The 18,910-nt window shown below is 38.7% G+C and overlaps 4 protein-coding genes across 27 annotated transcripts in view; 2 read left to right on the forward strand and 2 right to left on the reverse strand.

Moving 5' to 3' along the window:
• The first annotated feature begins 128 nt into the window (after positions 1-128).
• On the forward strand, positions 129-2,149 carry LOC100118537 (syntaxin-5). Its single transcript, XM_001602427.6, has 5 exons — positions 129-747; positions 843-1,099; positions 1,177-1,374; positions 1,448-1,569; positions 1,645-2,149. The coding sequence occupies exons 1-5, from the start codon at positions 414-416 to the stop codon at positions 1,802-1,804; spliced, it is 1,071 nt and encodes a 356-aa protein (XP_001602477.1). The 5' UTR covers positions 129-413; the 3' UTR covers positions 1,805-2,149.
• LOC100118500 (transport and Golgi organization protein 1) lies at positions 2,107-9,301 on the reverse strand. Of its 14 annotated transcripts, none has more exons than XM_031924550.2 (19): positions 9,018-9,301; positions 8,751-8,884; positions 6,991-8,518; positions 6,755-6,910; positions 6,624-6,670; positions 6,392-6,532; positions 6,183-6,299; positions 6,020-6,097; positions 5,706-5,933; positions 5,587-5,607; positions 5,317-5,484; positions 5,013-5,235; positions 4,794-4,932; positions 4,622-4,711; positions 4,453-4,549; positions 4,254-4,377; positions 3,368-3,952; positions 3,001-3,079; positions 2,107-2,740 (listed from the first exon to the last, which is right to left on the reverse strand). In XM_031924550.2, exons 1-18 carry the CDS (start codon positions 9,205-9,207, stop codon positions 3,012-3,014), a joined length of 4,134 nt encoding a protein of 1,377 aa, XP_031780410.1. In that variant the 5' UTR covers positions 9,208-9,301; the 3' UTR covers positions 2,107-2,740; positions 3,001-3,011. The 14 variants fall into 14 exon arrangements, with proteins under 14 accessions (XP_031780410.1, XP_031780408.1, XP_016837439.1 ...); XM_031924548.2 differs by having other exon boundaries at positions 6,973-8,518; XM_016981950.3 differs by having other exon boundaries at positions 3,902-3,952; positions 6,973-8,518; positions 9,018-9,293.
• On the forward strand, positions 9,117-11,754 carry LOC100118461 (large subunit GTPase 1 homolog). 3 transcript variants are annotated; one of them, XM_031924558.2, is made up of 2 exons: positions 9,117-9,369; positions 9,541-11,754. In XM_031924558.2, exon 2 carries the CDS (start codon positions 9,665-9,667, stop codon positions 11,678-11,680), a length of 2,016 nt encoding a protein of 671 aa, XP_031780418.1. In that variant the 5' UTR covers positions 9,117-9,369; positions 9,541-9,664; the 3' UTR covers positions 11,681-11,754. The 3 variants fall into 3 exon arrangements, with proteins under 3 accessions (XP_031780418.1, XP_031780417.1, XP_031780419.1); XM_031924557.1 differs by having other exon boundaries at positions 9,332-9,452; XM_031924559.1 differs by having other exon boundaries at positions 9,335-9,445.
• Positions 11,755-11,846: 92 nt separating this feature from the next.
• The window catches only part of LOC100118423, a 47,187-nt gene continuing 40,123 nt past the window's right edge, over positions 11,847-18,910 (reverse strand). For 3 of the 9 annotated variants that reach the window (XM_031924554.2, XM_008219387.3, XM_031924555.1), the window contains exons 5-8: positions 18,260-18,675; positions 17,813-18,017; positions 17,198-17,379; positions 11,847-17,052 (exon numbers count right to left, since the gene is read on the reverse strand). In XM_031924554.2, the coding sequence (XP_031780414.1) occupies positions 16,590-17,052; positions 17,198-17,379; positions 17,813-18,017; positions 18,260-18,675 (1,266 nt within the window). In that variant the 3' untranslated portion in view covers positions 11,847-16,589. The remainder of the gene's footprint in view (positions 17,053-17,197; positions 17,380-17,812; positions 18,018-18,259; positions 18,676-18,910) is intronic. The other 6 variants (XM_032596503.1, XM_001602341.5, XM_032596502.1 and 3 more) reach the window with 3 other exon arrangements.

Here is an 18,910-nt window from a genome sequence, read left to right on the forward strand (position 1 = left end):
CGCTAATCAAAACTCCCGCGTATCGCTCTTTTAGCTCCGAAATTCAAAATGGAGCGCAACAATAAATAAAGAGAGAGATAGTTGTTAAAGAGCCGTCTGAACCCGCACAAGGGCGACAAGGACAGCATTCATACCTTGAGTCATCCGTCCGCAGAGTTACAGTGTACGAAGAGTGAGGTTAGGAAGGCATCCGCAGGGAAGGGGGAAACGAGCGAAAAAGAGCGCGCGCGCGAGAGAGAGAGAGAGAGAGAGAGAGAGAGAAAGAAAGCTGTCATGAGGACGTGTCCCAGCGTACTCGTCCCGGACAACAATTCAAGAGTAAGATCAGCAGCTGGAGAGCCAATAGACCAGTTGATCGCGGGGCCCACGCGGATGTCGCAGAAAGCCAGTGTCCCCGAGAGGATGACGATGAGATGTCAGCGCGTCGACGTCGCGTAGGCGCCGAGGCAGAGCAGACATCGAGCTTCTACAAGAACGGAACTGCCCAGCTGTACGATAATGAGGATAATTTGCTAGGGTCTCAACAGGAGTTGCAGATAGCACCGACAATGACGTCGCGCGACCGGACCCAGGAGTTCGGCAATGCCATACAGATGCTGCAGAGCAAGAACATCTCGAGGGCGGCGGTCTCGCGCAGCCCCAGGCAGGCCAAGCACCTGCAGAGCTACTCCAACTTCATGCTGATAGCCCAGAACATCGGCAAGAACATTGCCAGCACCTATGCCAAGCTCGAGAAGCTTGCACTACGTAAGGAACACCAGAGCTCTGCCTCGCTCTGTTTCTGTGTGTATCACTCGTGCCTTGTTTACTACTGAGGAGGGATTGTGCTTCTTATATTTCAGTGGCCAAGAAGAAGTCCATCTTCGATGACAGACAGTCGGAGATCGAGGAGCTCACATCTATCATTGGGGCGGATCTAGGCAGTCTCAATCAGCAAATTGCCAAATTGCAGGTGCTGGGAAAGAAGCAGCGCGAAATGTTCAGCTCCTCCAAGGGTCATCACATAGCGTCACATTCCACCTCGGTTGCCGTGGCCTTACAATCAAAACTTGTCAGCATGTCCACTCATTTTAAGAGTGTCTTGGACCTGCGCAAAGAGGTAGGCTGTGAATACTAGCAATCGCTTTTGTTAGAGTCCCTTGACTATGTTTTTCAAGGACATTTTTTGCTTTACAGAAAATGAGAGAAGAAAAGAGCAGGAGAGAACAGTTCTCGCATGGGCATGTTTCAGCCATGTTGCCTTCCAGCGTAGTTTCTGGAAAGCAAAGCTCTCTTTTACTTCAGGAACAGGATAACAGTGCTTCCGTTAGTATAGACCTTGAACCGGCTATGGGACAGCTGAGTATGCAGAGAGCTGTGTATGATGATGACACTGTGAGTGAGGATTGTGTTAAAAAGTGATCTTTGTTATGAGTACAATGCATTGATTTTTCAATATTATGTTTAGGACTCCTACCTGCAATCTCGGGCGGATACTATGCAAAACATAGAATCTACTATAGTTGAATTGGGTGGAATTTTTCAGCAGTTAGCTCATATGGTTAAGGAACAGGAAGAAATGGTGGAAAGGTATGTCAATATTTTCTTAGAGAACAACATTACCACTCAGCTGATGTGTCTGATAAATTATTCTCTCACTTACAGGATAGACAGCAATATCGAGGATGCCGAAATAAATGTGAGTGCAGCGCATACCGAAATCTTGAAATATTTCCAATCCGTCACTAATAACCGATGGCTTATGATTAAAATTTTCGGAGTTCTCATATTTTTCTTCATATTCTTCGTCGTTTTCATGGCGTAATTGAGAAACTGCGAAATAGATCGATGATGGACGACGACCGAAGTTGTCCCGGACATTTATTAATAATTTTTTGGAGGCTTAGGAAAGACGACATCGAAACTGGGGTAATTTTGTACTCGAAAAAGGTTTCTAAGACCACTCAGACCATTTTTAAATACCGCGATATGCTCGCCGCATTCCTTGATTCTTAGCACCAATGTCACTTTGTACTATAAAATATTGTAAAAAAAAGAGATGCGCAATGCGAAAAAATGAATGTATAATTTTCAACTTATTGTTATTTAAAATAAAAAGAAGGATAGTGTTAATAATAAATTACAATTTATTTAAATTTGTTTAAAATCATATTTAACAATTGCATTTTTATAGTTCTGCTATTATAGATACAGCTTTGATTGTTGAACATACATTCCGTTTGATAAATCATAATCATTGATTCTGCACGGTTTTTACAAGTACATACATTCATACACAGAAATGCAAATTATTTAATAAACTTTAACTTAACATTGACATAACTGACAATTTACTCGTACTATACGAAATTGACAAACAATGGATATAATAAGACAGAGACTCTCAACGATTACTTATATGAGTTTAGAAAAAAAGAAAGCTATTTATTGCGTTAAAAAAATATAATGAAAAAAGTATCACCTGTCATCGCTAACCGTCATATTTTACAAATTTTCAATGATCACGATTAAGTTTTAACGAAAGCACTGCTGACAGTGCCGAATGCGCCTTATAAAGAACAATGACTAGCATTGCACTGACTAAGGCTCTTTCAGTGTCAAAAATATTCATTTCGATATACAAACGATTGTTGGACTTCAAAAACGTTCTTCAAATTGTCGAAATAAAAAAAGAAATATTCCTAAACTTTTCCGCCATGATGAGACTTGTCCAACGACTCCCCGGAAGAATGTAAGGAACCTGTCAAAATAAGATAAAGTAATTAATATTTTTTTACAAAAATTAAGTCTTTACAAGTTTTACTACTCTCCAAACTTATATAATGCCGTTAATACCATGTTGATTAATTTACACATTTTTATATTAGTTACTGAATTAAACATAAATCTATTTTTTTACAAAATCTAAGGTTTTAATATAAAAAATCTACATCTACATAAAAATTAAAAAAAATCGAGGATGGGCCTAAGTACGTCTACCAAAAAACAAAATCTTGCCACCTGATAATTCATCACTTATTAGCATTATTTCCTTCCATCGTACTCCAGAATTGCCTGACTTTAGAAAAACGTTTTCGTCCTTGCAAGCAGAGTAAGGAACATATAGACAAAAAAAAGAAAAAGGTAACAACAGTAGTAACAAAAATTATTAGAAAAAAAAACATGCTTTCGACGTTGCGTATAGAACTACTGAAAAATGAAATAGAGTTAGTGTTAGTGTTTCCCCCTGTTATGAACTTTTCAAAGTCGTTAGAGAGAAAAATTGGGCATCTCTACAGAAATGTGTTAAATCGGAAAATCTCGCCCACCCCATCATGCACTGTTTGCATGCAGGCATGCCTATAGAGTCATGTTAACTCGGTCAAACCTTTGTGATTTCTGGCACGCTGAAAGGCCGCCGAGGAGTTCCTCGGGGGAGGTGGCAGCTCCTCGGGAGGCCAGGCCAGGTGGTTGTGCGCGTTACCTGCCGTGTGTTGCTGTTGTTGATATTGTTGTGACTGTTGTTGATGAGAGAAATGCGGTGGAGGCAGCCTGGGCATGAAAGATCCGTCGCTGGCAAAAGGAGGCAGCGGCGGGGGCGAGCGATGCCGGTCGGCGAGGATCCGGGCGTGGATGTACTGCATGTGCGAGGGCAGCGGTGGCGGTGGCGATAAGGGCGGCGAGCTAGCCGCGGCTCCTCCGGGCGGTGGTGGAGACGAGAGCCGACCGCCGCCCAGAGGTGGTGGTCGCGAGCCCACTAGTTCAGGAGGCGGTGGTGGCGGTGGCAGGAACGAGCCCGGGGGAGGCGGCGGTGGAAACGAGCCAGGAGGTCCATACAGGTAGGACGGCGGTGGTAGCGGTGGTAGGTTCGTGGATGAGGAGCCGCCAGCGGCGAACATCAGCGGGGAGCTCGACGTCTCACCTCCGACGAAGAGCGCATGGGCGTTGCTGGCCGTCTCGCCGTTAGCCGCGCCTAAGAGGTTTTGTGCATCAGTATAAATTGCTTACTTATAGCTTAGGGTCGCTACTAAGGCTTGGAGAAGATTTAATTATAGGATAGCATTGTGTACAATAACGATGTATTTGAATACTGAAAGCATGTTTGCGAAATTATTTCACCAGTGTCGAACACTGGAAAATTAAATTAGTCGCTTTGACAAAATTATGACCTTTTCAATATATTATAACTATTTTTTGAGAATTAAGTTATTTAGACGAATTTTAACCGCAATAGGCTTGTAAACATTTTAATTCGTGTTAACTTAAATACTTACGATGTAGCTTAGCTTCGGGATCTCCGTCGTTTATATTCTTTTCCACAAGGGTAAGACGATTGCGCAACTGACTCGATTCGGCCTTGACTTCTTCCAAGCGCCGCTCGTTCTGTCGCGCAGTCACCTAATTGAACATTTTTCAAAATAAGCAAACAATTTACGTCTGATAATATCGTTATTTTGTCTAATTTTTACGTACCCAGTGTTCATGAGCCTTTGTTTCAAGAAGCGAAATTTGATTCTTGTATTCCCGTTCTTGATCGACTATTTCACGTTTCAACATCTCTATTTGTTGCCTGCAAGACGAAAATGATAAGATTAAAAGGATAGCTCTTCATTAAGAAATATTTTGAAATTTAGATACATACTTGTAATTAAGTATTTCATTTTGCATTGTCTGTATCCTTTCTACTGTGGATGACACTTCGCCCTGTTTTTCGAGCCATATGGCTTCTTCCCTATTAATTAAGAATAGTAATGTCAGATTACATTTACGATGTAGTGGAACAAAGTAATAAACAGAAAGAAAATAAGTATTACTTTTGTCTCTGGGCCTCTTTATCTTCAAAGAACTTTGTCAATACTTCGAGCCGTGTTTCCGCATCTTTTTTCTCTTTCTCGGCAGCTTTGCACTGTTCGCTGAGAAAACCGACTTCTTCTCTTGTAAGTTTTACGTGTTCTATAAATAAAACGTTATGAATATAAAAAAAAAAATAAATTACTTCGAACTTTTATCGTTATCTATGCAAAAATACAAACCCTCGAGTAGTTGATGTGCACCTTCCACTTCACTTAATTTGCTCTTTAGTTCATCTCTTTCTTCCAGCAGATGAGCAGCTTCAGCCTTAATTTGAGAGACTTCGTACAAACGTTCGAAATCCAAACTATTTGAATTTAATTGCTCCACGACACCCATAAGTTCTTTGACTTCTAATTCTTTTAGTTTTAATTGTTTACGTAAATGTGACTTATCCTCAGTAATCTACAGTAAAGCAAAAAAATACGAAATTGTACTATCAAATTTAATCTTACTGTGTAAAATTAAAGTCCGTTTGATACTTACAGTTCGAATTTGAATTTCAAGTCTTTCAATTTGGTCGGACAGTGTTTGCTCTAGTTGGATCTTTGTACTTGTTTGAGTTTTAAGTTCTTCAGCCAGCTTTACAACTTCTGCTTGCAGTTCTTCCATCTTCTTTATAGTTACCGTGAGATCACCAGTGAGGGTTTCATTCTGTAAAATATAACATAACATTGTTAATAAAAATGATAGAGACATTGTTTACTGCATTGATTATTTATTACTAAAACTATATATAGTATGAAAAGGTCAAACCTCTAGTTTATAGAAATCAAGCTGCATGCAAAATACGAGAAAATCGTATATAAAAAATGGAACAAATTTTCTTAAATAATCTCATTAATTGTTCATATTGAAAAAAATGAAATCCTTACCTCCTGGGTTTTGGCGGCAAGAGCATTGGTCAACGACTCGTTGGCGAGTTGCTGATCGTTCAAACGAACTTGCAAGTCCTCAATTGATTGAGCCAGAGGATTATTTTCTTCATTTTGAGTCGACAGAATCTCGCGCAACATGCGCTCCAATTCCAGACCGGCTTCCGATGTACTTTCCAATTCTTTTTCTAGCGATGCAATTTGATCTTCCAGCTCTATCCGGGCATTCTATAATAAACACAAAGAAAATTATATGACGTTGCATGAACAATTAAAATATGAACAATTAATGAAAATACAATCTTAGAATTTACCTCAGAAGCAGCTAATTCGGATCTTAATGATAACACCATCTCATTCGAACCAAACGATTCATCCTCAATTGAATCCAACTAAAACCACACAGGCGTTGAAGATATTATAGAAGTGAATATAAAATTGAAATAATTAATTATGAAATACAATCACTGATATTACCTTCGTTTTCGTAGACTTGAAGTTTTCGTCCAGCATGATACACTCTTTCTTTGTTATCATCAAGTCTTTCTCGAGGTTGTTAATCTTCACTATGAGGTATGCATCGCGTCTCCTGTTCTGTTTGAGAAAATTAATGAAAAAATGTATTGAATACCGTAACGTGTCAAAATGTATTAATAAATTTTAATTACGAGCAAAAAATTACTCACTTCTAAGAAGTAATAACCAAGGGAAAATAATAAAGTCGTCACAGCCGTAATACAAACGTATAACAAAGTTTCAGAATTGTTTGCCATTTTTGTGGCATTAGTTACTGCATTCTCTTCAGCACTGTAGTGATGTCTCGCATGCTAATAACAAAAATTAGATAGAAGTTAGAGCAGAAGTTATAATTTTAACTATTGACCTTATTTAAATAAAGCCTAATTGATTGACACTCACATCACTCGAACAATCGTACGGTTTATCACAAGTTTCCGGCGGCAAAACTAGTGAAAACAAAGAAAATAATAAAATTCAAATACTTCTAACGATTTCAAAATGTATACTAAGAAAGACAACGAAACTATTACCTATTTTCTCAACATCGCTAGCTGGCAGAGCATCTTCAAAACTTACGGGCTCTTCTTCTTTACTGGTTTCAGTGGTAACATATTCGTCGCTTCCAGAAGTCGTAGTTTGGATGCTCTCCTCGTAAACCACCTTGTCTACTCCAATCTCCCCCGAATCTAAAAGAAAATCCATAAAAATCAAACCTCCATTCCACCGAGACATTTGAAAAATTACGTACAATCGTCGTATTGAAAACCTTTTCCAGCATTCAGCAAATTTCGATTGCCGAGAAATTCGCCAAAGCTCGGTGTAGCCGGTATGTCGACGACGTGCTCGTGGCTAGAGTCCACCGGTTCCTTGCTGCTGTCGACCGCCGAATCGTTGTGATGATATGTGGGTACGCCACCGACGATCGTCTCACTGCTGGCCTGGACTACGTTGTCGTTGAGCTTACGCTGTACGTCGTCTAGTAGATTGGCTTCCTCGACGAACACATTGGGTGCAGTCACATTTTCAACGATCTCCGAGACGCTCTCCGGAACAACATCCGGTTGTACGGTAAGTAAAAAAGGTTGATCGGCAGACTGCACCGGTTCCTGCTGTTTTGAAGGCACTTCGGGGAATACGAAATCGTCGACCTTCGACGCTGAAGTGTCGTTTGCCTCCTCTACTTCTTGCTTATCTACAATTGCTTGCTCAGCGGCGGGCGTCGCTTCCGACGCATTAGTATCGTTGATTACGAGACTATCTGAGCTAGAGGGAATGGGAAGGGCTTCTTCTTGCTTTGGCACAGTGTCGTTCTGGAGATCCTCTGGTGCAATTGGCTGGACTTCCTCTGAGACCTCAGTTTTAGAAATTTCGTTGGTGCTTACCTCTGGTGAAGGAAGCTCCTCTGCTGAGCTTTCGGTTGGTGTAGGAGTAACTGGTTTCTCCTCGTCCACAGCTTTTTCTACTTTCTCTTCTGAAGTTGCTTCTGGCACTATGTTTTGTTCGTGAACTTCTGACACTTTCTCCTGTTGGTTGGTTTCTTTTTCTACAGATTCTGTTTCATTAGTGCTACTATTTTCAGTTACTTCAACTCCTGCTAAAGGAGCAGTTTCTTCTAAATCTGGCTGCAATGATTTGCTCTCAGTAACCTCTTCACTGGCAGTTTCTGGTGAAACATCTTCTGATGAAGCATCTTTTGGTGCAGCATCTTCTGGTACTACACCATCTTCTTCAGAACTAGGACTAGATTCATCAGCCTTTTTAATTTCAGGCGTTTTTTCAGTCACCTCTTCACTCGTAACTTTCTCTGATGAGTCAACCTCTGGGCTTGCCTCTTTTGAAAAATCCTCATCACTATTTAAAATACCAGCCAATGCATTTAATGTAGAGGTTATAATATTTGGATTTGGATACACATTCAGTCGCACTTGTTCTTCTGTCTTGACATGGTCCTGCAGAGTTTGAGTAGAATAGCTGGGTGAAGGAGGTTCTGCAGCACTGATTTCCTGAGGCAAAACAGTGCCATCGTAAACAGAGTCGTAAGAAGGAGAAACTTGATGTGGCGCAATCGTATTTTGGATATTTTTGTTTAATGGATCTACCGGTACATCAGTCGGTTTCTGCTCCTTCTGCGTAACCCCAGACACAGCACTACTGATGCTTTCAGGTAAATTTTCAGCTTTTCCTGCACCAATATTCTCTTCTGTTGGTACTTCATACTTTAAGGCTTCACGTTTGTGATATACCTTATTTTCTCTAATAAAAGACTTAGGAGCATAGCCTCGTTTACCCAAAACCTGAAAAGAGCAATCTTTTATTATACCCAATACAGAATCATACTGTTAAAAGATACTTTTTAACTACAGACAAAGAATAAATGTTTGATTGTTCCCAGTTCCCACAGAATGCTATCAGCCACTAATCAAGTCAATGTTTAACTTTGTTATACAAATCAATAATACTTATCATTGGAAATATTTGACAACCATACACCACTCAAGAGTCACCATATTTTTACATCGCACTTACCTCTATACCCCAGAGATCAGTTCTATTACCCGCCTCTTTACTGAAAATCTTGACATCGATGTTTGGTGGAAAGCTCAGCACATCATTATCCTTGGAGTGGTACGGTAGGATAGTCCTGCCCATGGACACCACAACTGCAATACAATCAAATTAGATCCATCAAACTTTCATCAATCTAACTAATTCACCTCAAAGAATCACGCAAAATATGTCAAAGCTGCCAGAGTCGTCGCAACTAGGCTAAAGTATGGCTTCGCAATTACGTACCGGAGCAGCTCTCGTCATAACAGAGTCGTTTGTCGGAGATCTTGGCGTCGCAGCCAAGGACCAGTAGCAGAAGGAGGCTGAGACTGGCTGCGGCTCTGAGAAAATCTCGTCGTACCGTCATGTTGCTCGGACGCGCATCGCCGTTATCGTGGCCGTGATAGTGTAGTCCAGCAGTGACGGCGCGGATCATTGGAGTCGTTGCAGCAGCAGCAACAGCGGGGGAGGATGATGCTGGTGGCTGCACATAAGGCTCGGCGCGCGCTACCCGCCAGCGGCCAGACTGTTCAGCTACGATGGAAACGTGTCAAGTCGCGGAGCAACGCCATCTTACTGCGGTACGCGAGTGGACGAGGTAGGGATAAAAAATAAAGCGAGCGAATGAATGAAAAGTGAGGTTATGATAGCTACCTGCGCTGATGTCTGAGTCGGTGAGAGGTCTGCTCGCAAGGACTTTTGTTTATTTTGAATTTGTGTTTTATATTTTTGAGAGATAGGGTGTATTTATAAAGATTTATTGTTGTAGGTGGTGTCTCATTGAAGAGGATCGATTGATTTTAACGTGTCATTGGTGACAGAACGAAATCACAACGCAGTTTTTGCGTCAAGTATGAAAACACGTGATACAACGCTTCAAATAGAAAATAAAGATGTCCAAGAAAAACGCTAAGCAAGGCATTGGACGTGCGCTGATAAAGGATCGATTTGGCCCTAGGAAAAACCACAAACGCGATGGAGAAGACTTTCTGCACACCGTGGACATGCAGGATGGCTACGACTGGGGAAGACTCAATCTTCAGTCGGTCACAGAAGAGAGCTCTTTTCAGGAGTTCCTTGCCACTGCGGAACTTGCTGACATGGACTTCCAGGCTGAGAAACTGAACATCAAGTTTATCAGTACCAAGAATAACATTGATCTGCCGTCGAAGGAGGAGCAAGAGGGAATTCTGAAGTTACACGAAGAGAACAAAAGCCTTCTGAAGATTCCTCGAAGACCCAAATGGGACAAGTCAACGACGTCTCATGAGCTGCAAACAAAGGAAAAGGAGGAGTTTTTGGAGTGGAGAAAAAGACTTTCTATTTTGCAAGAGAAAGAGAATATACTTATGACACCTTACGAAAAGAATCTGGAATTCTGGAGACAGTTGTGGAGAGTTATTGAACGCAGTGATGTTATTGTACAGATTGTAGATGCACGAAATCCTCTTTTGTTCAGGTGTGAAGATCTGGAGCAATATGTTAAAGAAGTAGATCCTAATAAATTGAATATGATATTAATAAACAAAGCTGACTTTCTAACTCCCGAACAGAGAGTAATATGGGCTGAATATTTTGACAAGATTAATGTTAAGGTGGCCTTCTTTTCTGCTACCTTAGAAGCTGAAAAAGAAAAGGACGATACAATACCAGAAGAAGAAGAGCAACAAGCAGCAGAAGAAGAAGAAGATCAAAATACAGAACCAGAGAGTGACCAAGAATCAGCGTATAGTTCAGATGCACTTAAAGAAGACAGTGATCAAAAGAAGGACGATGATAGTATTGTAAATACAGAAACTAAAGCAGAAATTCCTGCGTCTGACCAAAGTTCAGATAATAACAAAAGTACTGCAGCTGTATTAACTAAGACAGAAAATCCTGAAGCTGAAAAAAGTTTAAATAGGAATTCTGAGGAGAACAATGAAGTAGATAAAAATGCTGAAACTAATACAGAAAATCCTGAACTTGTCAAAAATTTAGATGACATAAGTTTGAATCATAATAAACTAAATTCATCGAATTTATTGAGCAGAGATGAATTGATTGAATTATTCAGAACAACCCGTCCAGCAAAGACTTGCAAGAATAATATAACAACAATAGGACTTGTTGGTTATCCTAATGTAGGTAAAAGTTCAACAATCAATGCTTTATTAACGCACAAAAAAGTTTCAGTTTCAACAACACCAGGTAAAACGAAACATTTTCAAACAATATTCCTGGACAGTGATCTTATGCTCTGCGATTGTCCAGGTCTTGTTATGCCAAGTTTTGTTAGTACAAAGGCTGAAATGGTGTTGAATGGCATTTTACCTGTGAATCAATTACGTGATCATGTTGCACCAATCACTGTTTTGGGCTCACTTATACCAAGGCATATCCTTGAAGAGAAATACGGAATTATGATTCCTCTACCTGAAGTTGGAGAAGATCCAGATCGTACACCGACATCCGAAGAAATTCTAAATGCACATGGTTACAATAGAGGATTTATGACCCAAAATGGCCAGCCTGATAATGCAAGATCAGCAAGGTATATTCTTAAAGATTTTATTTGTGGTAAATTGCTATTTTGTAAAGCACCGCCAGATTATAATCAGGATGAATTTCATAAATTTCCTGTAACTGAAAAGAAGCCTCATACATCTACTAATGTACCATTAAACAAACCTGTGACAAGAAAAACGGATGATTTGGATAAGAAATTTTTCCAAAATCCTGCTGTTGGAGTTCACAAAAAAGGAAAAAAGCTAATTTTGAATTCAACATCAAGTGAGTCTGCATCAATAATGGGATCTCAGACTAGCTTGTGCAGTGTTGATAAACCATGGAAGGCACAGAATAAACACGGTAACAAAAAGAAACGGGAAAAGCTGAGAAGAGTTTATGCACATTTAGATAAACACTAGTTACTGTTGTCACTTTTGTATGTTTAAAATCTGTTTATATTTTTAGTTAATAAATGAATTACCAATAAGTTGTACTTCAATGTGTTGTAATATTTTCTTTATAGGTGCCTTTATATTATTTTACAAGAAACAATTAATAAGCTACGGATAATAATAAAATTTAATATTTTTAGTAACTTGTATTTATTGCACTTGTATTCAAGGATTTTTCATTAAATGATTATACAATATACATTGGTTCGATGGTTTACAGAAGAAATATAATAATATTATTTAAGATGTTTAACATAGTGTTTTTTTTCGTTCTCTACGTGACTAGATTATAAAAAAAAGCAATGAAAGTTTGATAAGTTTGTAACAATATTTTTTTTTAATTACAGATCACAAATATAGCAGATAGAAATATCTAAGTATAGAGTAGACTTTGTGTTGTTGCACAGGTGCATTTAATTGCAGACTTGGAGCATTTGCTCGCAGAGTTCTGTTTCTCATAAAAAAAATATGTTCATGCTCAACTTATTTCTTCCATTATTCCGCCTGCAATTTCCTTGATTCGTCGCTGCAGTGTACTTAAAAATACCTTGTGCAAAACGATTTTATCCAAATTGTCGTAAACTCTAGTTATCCACAAAAAAGAAGCGATTTCCAGAAGGAAATGTTTGGTATATGAATGCACAGTTGCACAAAGATATTTTTGTCAATATGAATATCATTTCGCATACATATTAATTATTATATGCGCGATTCCGTGTATACAATACACAATCCATTTTTTGCTGGATTTCATAACAATATTTGAATTATTTTTTTATTTAGAAAGACAAAGGTTCAAACATTCTAATGTAAAAAGTGTCGTTAAACGACAGGCTATTTCATAAATGAATGGATGACATCCGTGTAAGTGTATTCAGAAAAAATCGCAACAAGATAAAACATTAATTTTGTTGTTGTTTTAAAATAGCAACTACTAATTTATATTACTGCGCGACGGTAAGTCTAGATTGACTACATTTTCTGTCTATTTTATTAATTTTTTAAATGTAATTATTGTGATAAAAAGACAGTCTATGTTTTATCATTGTTACAATTTTATGACGCTTTTGTATAAATACATTTTGAACTTTTTTGTACAATACATATTGTTTCATATTGTAAGATAACCACAGAAATTCGTTTTCCAAAGTTTGATTTAGATTTGTTGCCCCACTGAAGAATATATTTTCATATACTCAAAAATAATTACTCACTTTTCAAATTTTCAGACATATTACTTATTAAAATAGAATCATTTGTAAAACGAGGGATAAGTGTGAAAAGCAGCAGTATTCTTCAGGGTGAGTTATCATGCGAGAACTTCAAGTTACATATTTACGTCAAAAATACATTACGTAATATATTTTCCTAACAAGTATTTGGTCAACATGCTAAATGCAAATTTTGAGTATAAGTTTTGTATTTCACTTCATACACACGCATCTGCATGCTTCTAAAATTGAAAGCAGTGTACGCGAGTCTCAATGTACTCTTGGAAAATGCACGCAGCGGAATGTCAAAAATATTTCAAGTAAATCACAAAATGCCAGTGTTCGATTGCTGAAACAAATATTGATACTTAGTTTTAAATAACAATAAGTAAATTATATAAAATGTATAGCCGTGCGTTTTGTCGTTATATGTTTTATCCATTGATCATACTTTGAATTCAAGTCAAACAAATTTTTAAAAGTGACTTTTTATAGAAATGGTACAGTCATAATTCTTTAATAACTGCACTGTATAAATAATTTGAGTTGTACGGAACACAATAGAATCCTTGAGATAAGAAATCGTCCTTCTTCAACTTTGTGCATACAGACCAAAGATATAATGTCATTCCCTTATTGCGATTATTGTATCAATGTTTTTTCGATCTACGGAGTTTCATAAATACTGGCTAGGAATCTACTTGTATCGTAAATTATTTTTTAGATATTCTTAATACTACATCCTTCTGCTGCTATATGCTTCTCATTATGCACAAAATTCGCGATATAGGTACGCGTTATGTACACATTAATTTGCACAAACTTAATATTGTACGAAAGTTCATTGTCGAATCTTATCGAAAATAAAGAGTTACTCATTTTTTACTACCATTTTGTGTATGTTATTATTGTGGTATTATCGCAGAATTGTATTGAACTTCAAAATATTACTCATATAAAAATTATCGTGTGATATGTTAAAATAAGCAATATTTTAGTGTATTTCATAATATTCAAAAATATATTCTTTTATTTAATGATCGATGCTTTATTGTAATTTTCACAATGAGAATGAATAACGCAATTGTATGTGTATCGAGCATAATATTCAATAATAAAAAATCAATAACACTCGCAATAAGGATCACATCACACTAGATATTTCGTTTCGTGTTTTAAATAAGAACTATTGTTCATACGCATTTAAATTGCGAATCATATTCACTAATGCATTTGCACTTAAAATTACTGTATTAATAAATTTATTTCTGATTTGCATGCATTCATAATTTTTCTAAATAAATAATGCTGCCCATAAGTATAGGTTTCAAAATAGTATAAAATTATGTTTTGTTGATACTATATTGAGGGAAAAAGTTGTTGCAGGTTATATCACGGTGTAAAAATTAAATATCTAGTGTGAAATATTGAAAATTTATATGAATTTAAAATTGCAAATGAATAGCCTATTTGCAACTAGGAGTATATTGATATATAAAACTGGATATTCCTTTTTTTACGATTGTATGCAAGCTGAGTAATAGCATAAAATTGGTAAGGGGAACGAGGCATTTTTTTTTTGTTGAAATTTGAATTTTGCTTGAAGCGCATTCGTCGCAATTACGCGTGAAACAATTTTTACGAGTTGGTGTCAGCACACGAGCGATGGCTGAAGGAAGGATTACGCCAGATTTAATAGAATGACATTAAAAACTATACGCACTATTCGTTGTCACATTAGCTCAAAAAATATACCAAGCGCTAGATTGTCTTTGATTTTTTTTCTTAAATTTTTCTATGCAATGTCTATTACAAAGTTAAATACGTTCTACGTGAAATAAGTTTTATTTAATAAATATCAATTCCTCAAAATGCACTAATCGATTCTACTGTAATGCAATTTCTTCAGCCACAGCTTGCACTAGACAACCGAGTATAACATCTAAGCAGGCGTCTATACTTTTATTCTTAATAGGTAGTAAAAATTAACCTTATACGAGTGTTTTTTTTTCACAATTGCGGTTTTTTGAAGACCAGCAAGTAAAGGCAACATTTTCCTTTAAGTTCATTGTCAAAACACTTTTTTATCGTCATCATCATTTGAATAATTAACACATATTTTAGCAAGATAACTATGTTTCTTTTTATTTTTCTCAATTGCAAGAATTAAAAAGAAAACAAAGTTCCAACTTTGATAAAAATGTTGACGTATTACATATAAATACATTCTCCTTTCACATTTCAGCCAAATAAATTACTTGCTTCGATATAAATTTCTTTGTAACACGATAAACACTTTTATAATCATCATTTCAGCACGTCCGAATAAACGCCTTCACTTTTAACATCTCTCATAAAACTAACGTACTTTCTTTATAATATAAATTGTAATATATAATAATTAATAACAAACACATTTACAGTTACGGGGAAAAAGCAACACGTCAATCGATAAGTAACCACAATATTCGAGGTTTTAAAATATACCTAATCTACTTGGAAAAAATATATATGTACAAACTATGACAAAGACCTACTATAAGATGTCCAAAAATATAAACGAAAGTATCGTGATTTATAATTGCGTTCGAAGGTCACGATTCTACCAGACTAACCAGACGTTAATAATAAAAATAAATCTCTGCACTTTACGTTATGTAAATGGCACAAATATTTCTTACGCTTCTTTCTTATTCTTCTTTTTTTCACAAATATCAGTTATCGTTATTAATTTAAAAAATGTATTTCTAGTATTATGCTGAAACAAACGTGTTTTTCGGTTTTATAACATAAGTTATTTGCACAACTAATGAGTTTACTCGCGTTAACCGTGTGAAGCTTTGACTTTACGAAATTCAACAATTTTCAGTTTAACGAGCGCTTTATCTCGCTATTACATGATTGAAAAACACTAGAAATTGACTGAATTGTGAACAGACAGTAATTATGCGTACATCCAGATTCAAAGATTGAGTTTTCTTAATCTAACGATTCGAAAATCCAGACATGAATAATCGCAACGATTTTTTTATTATTGAACAATCGTAGAAGCAATCTATATTGAAGAATATTGAAAAAGTAGCACTATTAACGTTCTTCAGAATTTAAATTATCTACAGCTGCTGTACGCCTCCCAATACTTTTCTACATCACTAACAAACCATCCTGACTTTGATACTTTCCTCAATATTAAAATATTTCAATATACTACAGCTATATATAAACTAATCGAAACTTTATCCGAGCATTTTCAAAAATAACAACTTCAAGAACGCATAGTTTTGTAAACGGAAAGTAAACTATTCAAGGCAAAAAATCTATCGTTCATCGTGGCCATCTTATACTAATTTCTATAGTCGTCTACAAATTTTATCATTATCTTTTTTTTTCAACACAAAAAAATGAGAGAATTTCGTCAAGAGACATTTTAAAATAACTGGTACACAACACGATTTCATACGATTAAACAACTTCACGTTTCAAGAAAATAATATCAGCATCAATGGCCATACGCAACGAACGATCAAAGGCATTTACGATTACAATAAATAATTCTCCAAACGCACAAACGACGCAAACGCACCCTCGAAAAAATCGCGCGATCATCCATGTCTCCCATCATCACCATCTCCTGCATCCTCGAATTGTCGCATCAAGCCAAGCGCTCAACTATAACCAAACTGAACTTTCCTGCACTGGCAGAGCCACTTGATAATCCTGGCGTTTCTCTCGACGATGCTAGGCGCGTCGCCAGCCCTCTGGTTCGACCCGAGACACTCGTCGTTGTTGTTGGGAAGCCACTGACCCTGGGACTGACCCGCGGCTGCAGCACCATTGCCAGCCCACGAAGGATATAGTCCCAGGGCTGAATCGACAGAGCTTACGCTGTCGAAGAAGACGGGTGAACTTGTCTTGGACGATGGCTCGGTTATGTGCTGATAGTTGTCCGGATCCAGGCCCAGCCTATCGAAGAACGACTCGAGTTGGGTCATCGAGCGAGGCGGTCGGGCTGGAATCTTCGGTCCCGAACGAGCTCCAGTGGAGTCGTGACGCCAGTAGCGGTCGCTGATGTCGGATTTCGAGCGCAGGATCGGTCGGCCGCGGCCTTCCTTCCAACCGTCCGAGAATCTGTGGGGTTATTTTTTTTAATGCAGTTCTAATACCGAGAAATAACTTTTGCATTTAATTTAATTCTATTCATTGAAAAAGGAATGGCACACACTCTGGCATAAAATCTGCAAAAGGAAAAATTGAAAGAAAAAAGCTGACGCACCTCGAGTTACACGTAGGACTGTAATCCGTTTGACTATTGCTAGTCTCGCTGTCGGGACTGTAGTGCCTGACGATCGCCGGTGGCGTGCCGTTGTTGTAGCTGCTGCTCTTCCGCGACCTGTCCCTCTCGGTCGAGTGTTGGGTCGAGGCTCCGCTGTCGCGGCGTACGTGACTCCAGCAGTCCTGTCGAGCAATGCCAACCACCAAATGAGCGAGTTATCTTCGTTGTTTTTCCAGTACTTAGAGACTTATTTCTGCCTCTCGCTGCCGAGCGCACGACTTTAAACATTGTTTATACGCGACGATGATAACTGTGGAGATTTTTATTTTCCAATCGATGATATCACGCTATTGTTGCGCACTCGCCAATAATTGATACGGATAATAACGATGTTTGAAAGCCTTTGCATCGAATCATCCTGAATGGGCACGAGAGCCGTATAACGTTGAAGGAATGAAAAGCGTGCGCTATGTACAAAGAGATTACTCATCGCGATAAGATTTTCGATTATCATACGCAGCGACGCTCGGATTCAACGTTGTCACGATTTTGGAAAATAACATCGAAACGTATATTTTCATAAATCATCAGTATAATAAAGGTTGAATTTTTCACCTGTATCCTAGGCGGTGGCTCGCTCCTGTGGGTGCAGTGTCCGGACGATCCACCCGAGTCTCTGGCGGTTGCGCCGTGGCTGAGTTTGCTGGATCCGGAGGACTTCTGCGTCCTGCCACCCGATGACAGGACACTACTCGCGTCGCCGCCGCCCGAGCCCATCGAGCGCCTTATGTGCCGTGAGCTGCAACGTTTTTTGCTACTTCTTACATTTGGGTAGAAGGAGGTTTTGTCGAGTTGGTTGCCTCGAGGGAGTATGTACAAGGTTTGTATATAGTGGCTGTTTTGGGTTAGTTGTGGTATAGATACAGTGCAGTTTCTCTGGGTAATACATAGTGTTAGAAGTGATGTTACGTTACAATGAGTAGCCGACAGTATAGACAACAAGTCACCCCCTACGTTCATTCAAGGAATCGAAATCAGCAGAGGAAAGCTCCTTATCCTCACCTTCTGTAGTGCACCGAATCCCTGTTGAAGCTCCTATCCGAATAATCCGAGCCGGTCTCGCAGTCGGGACAGCTGCCAACCGCGGCAGCAGCAGCAGCCTCTCTCAGCTGTTTCCTCGAGGACGACTTGGTGGACGCCCTCGGCGACAAGGACGCCCTTCTCCTGGTGCTCGTGTGCAGATCCGGCAACGATTTATGGCAAACGACGCTGCCGATCGCTTCGATCGCCGAGGAAGCCGATCCCGCGCCGCTACCACCGCCGCCGTCCCCGCAGTGCATTCTGTCGACTTGATTGTAGTCGCCTCTGTTGCTGTGGTTCCGGTGGCTGGACGAACGACCGGATGAGGATCGACCCGATCGGACACCGTGCGAGTGGGAGTTCGAGCGGCCGAATTTGAAACGCGCGTCGCCGCCCCACTGTGGATTGGAAATTATCGTTTGAATACATTATTCGCGCTATAAGTCGATTGATCAATCACAAAAACGACGATCAGTACAGCCAAACGATTCCAAAAATAAAAAAGCCCGAACTCAACTTTCTCCCCCTTCGAAATTCATCCCAATATAATCATCCTCGCGCTCCAGCCAACCGCAAGACTATAATATACGCTACACATTCGCCAATCCAAGCTTCTCTTGCGCGCTCACTCTC

This window comes from Nasonia vitripennis, chromosome 2 (assembly GCF_009193385.2).
Source record: "Nasonia vitripennis strain AsymCx chromosome 2, Nvit_psr_1.1, whole genome shotgun sequence".
Lineage (NCBI taxonomy): Eukaryota > Metazoa > Arthropoda > Insecta > Hymenoptera > Pteromalidae > Nasonia > Nasonia vitripennis.

Bases quoted from the DNA above. Each gene is read 5' to 3' on its own strand.
- LOC100118500 (XM_031924548.2), bottom strand. From the start codon at position 9,207: ATGATCCGCGCCGTCACTGCTGGACTACACTATCACGGCCACGATAAC. The intron at 5,608-5,705 runs GTAAGGATTTCA...TTTTGCATGCAG, and splicing joins TTGCCGCCAAAACCCAGGAG to CTTGATTTCTATAAACTAGA. The intron at 5,485-5,586 runs GTTTGACCTTTT...TATATTTTACAG, and splicing joins TTGATTTCTATAAACTAGAG to AATGAAACCCTCACTGGTGA.
- LOC100118537 (XM_001602427.6), top strand. From the start codon at position 414: ATGTCAGCGCGTCGACGTCGCGTAGGCGCCGAGGCAGAGCAGACATCG. The intron at 1,100-1,176 runs GTAGGCTGTGAA...TTTGCTTTACAG, and splicing joins TCTTGGACCTGCGCAAAGAG to AAAATGAGAGAAGAAAAGAG. The intron at 1,375-1,447 runs GTGAGTGAGGAT...TATTATGTTTAG, and splicing joins CTGTGTATGATGATGACACT to GACTCCTACCTGCAATCTCG.
- LOC100118461 (XM_031924558.2), top strand. From the start codon at position 9,665: ATGTCCAAGAAAAACGCTAAGCAAGGCATTGGACGTGCGCTGATAAAG.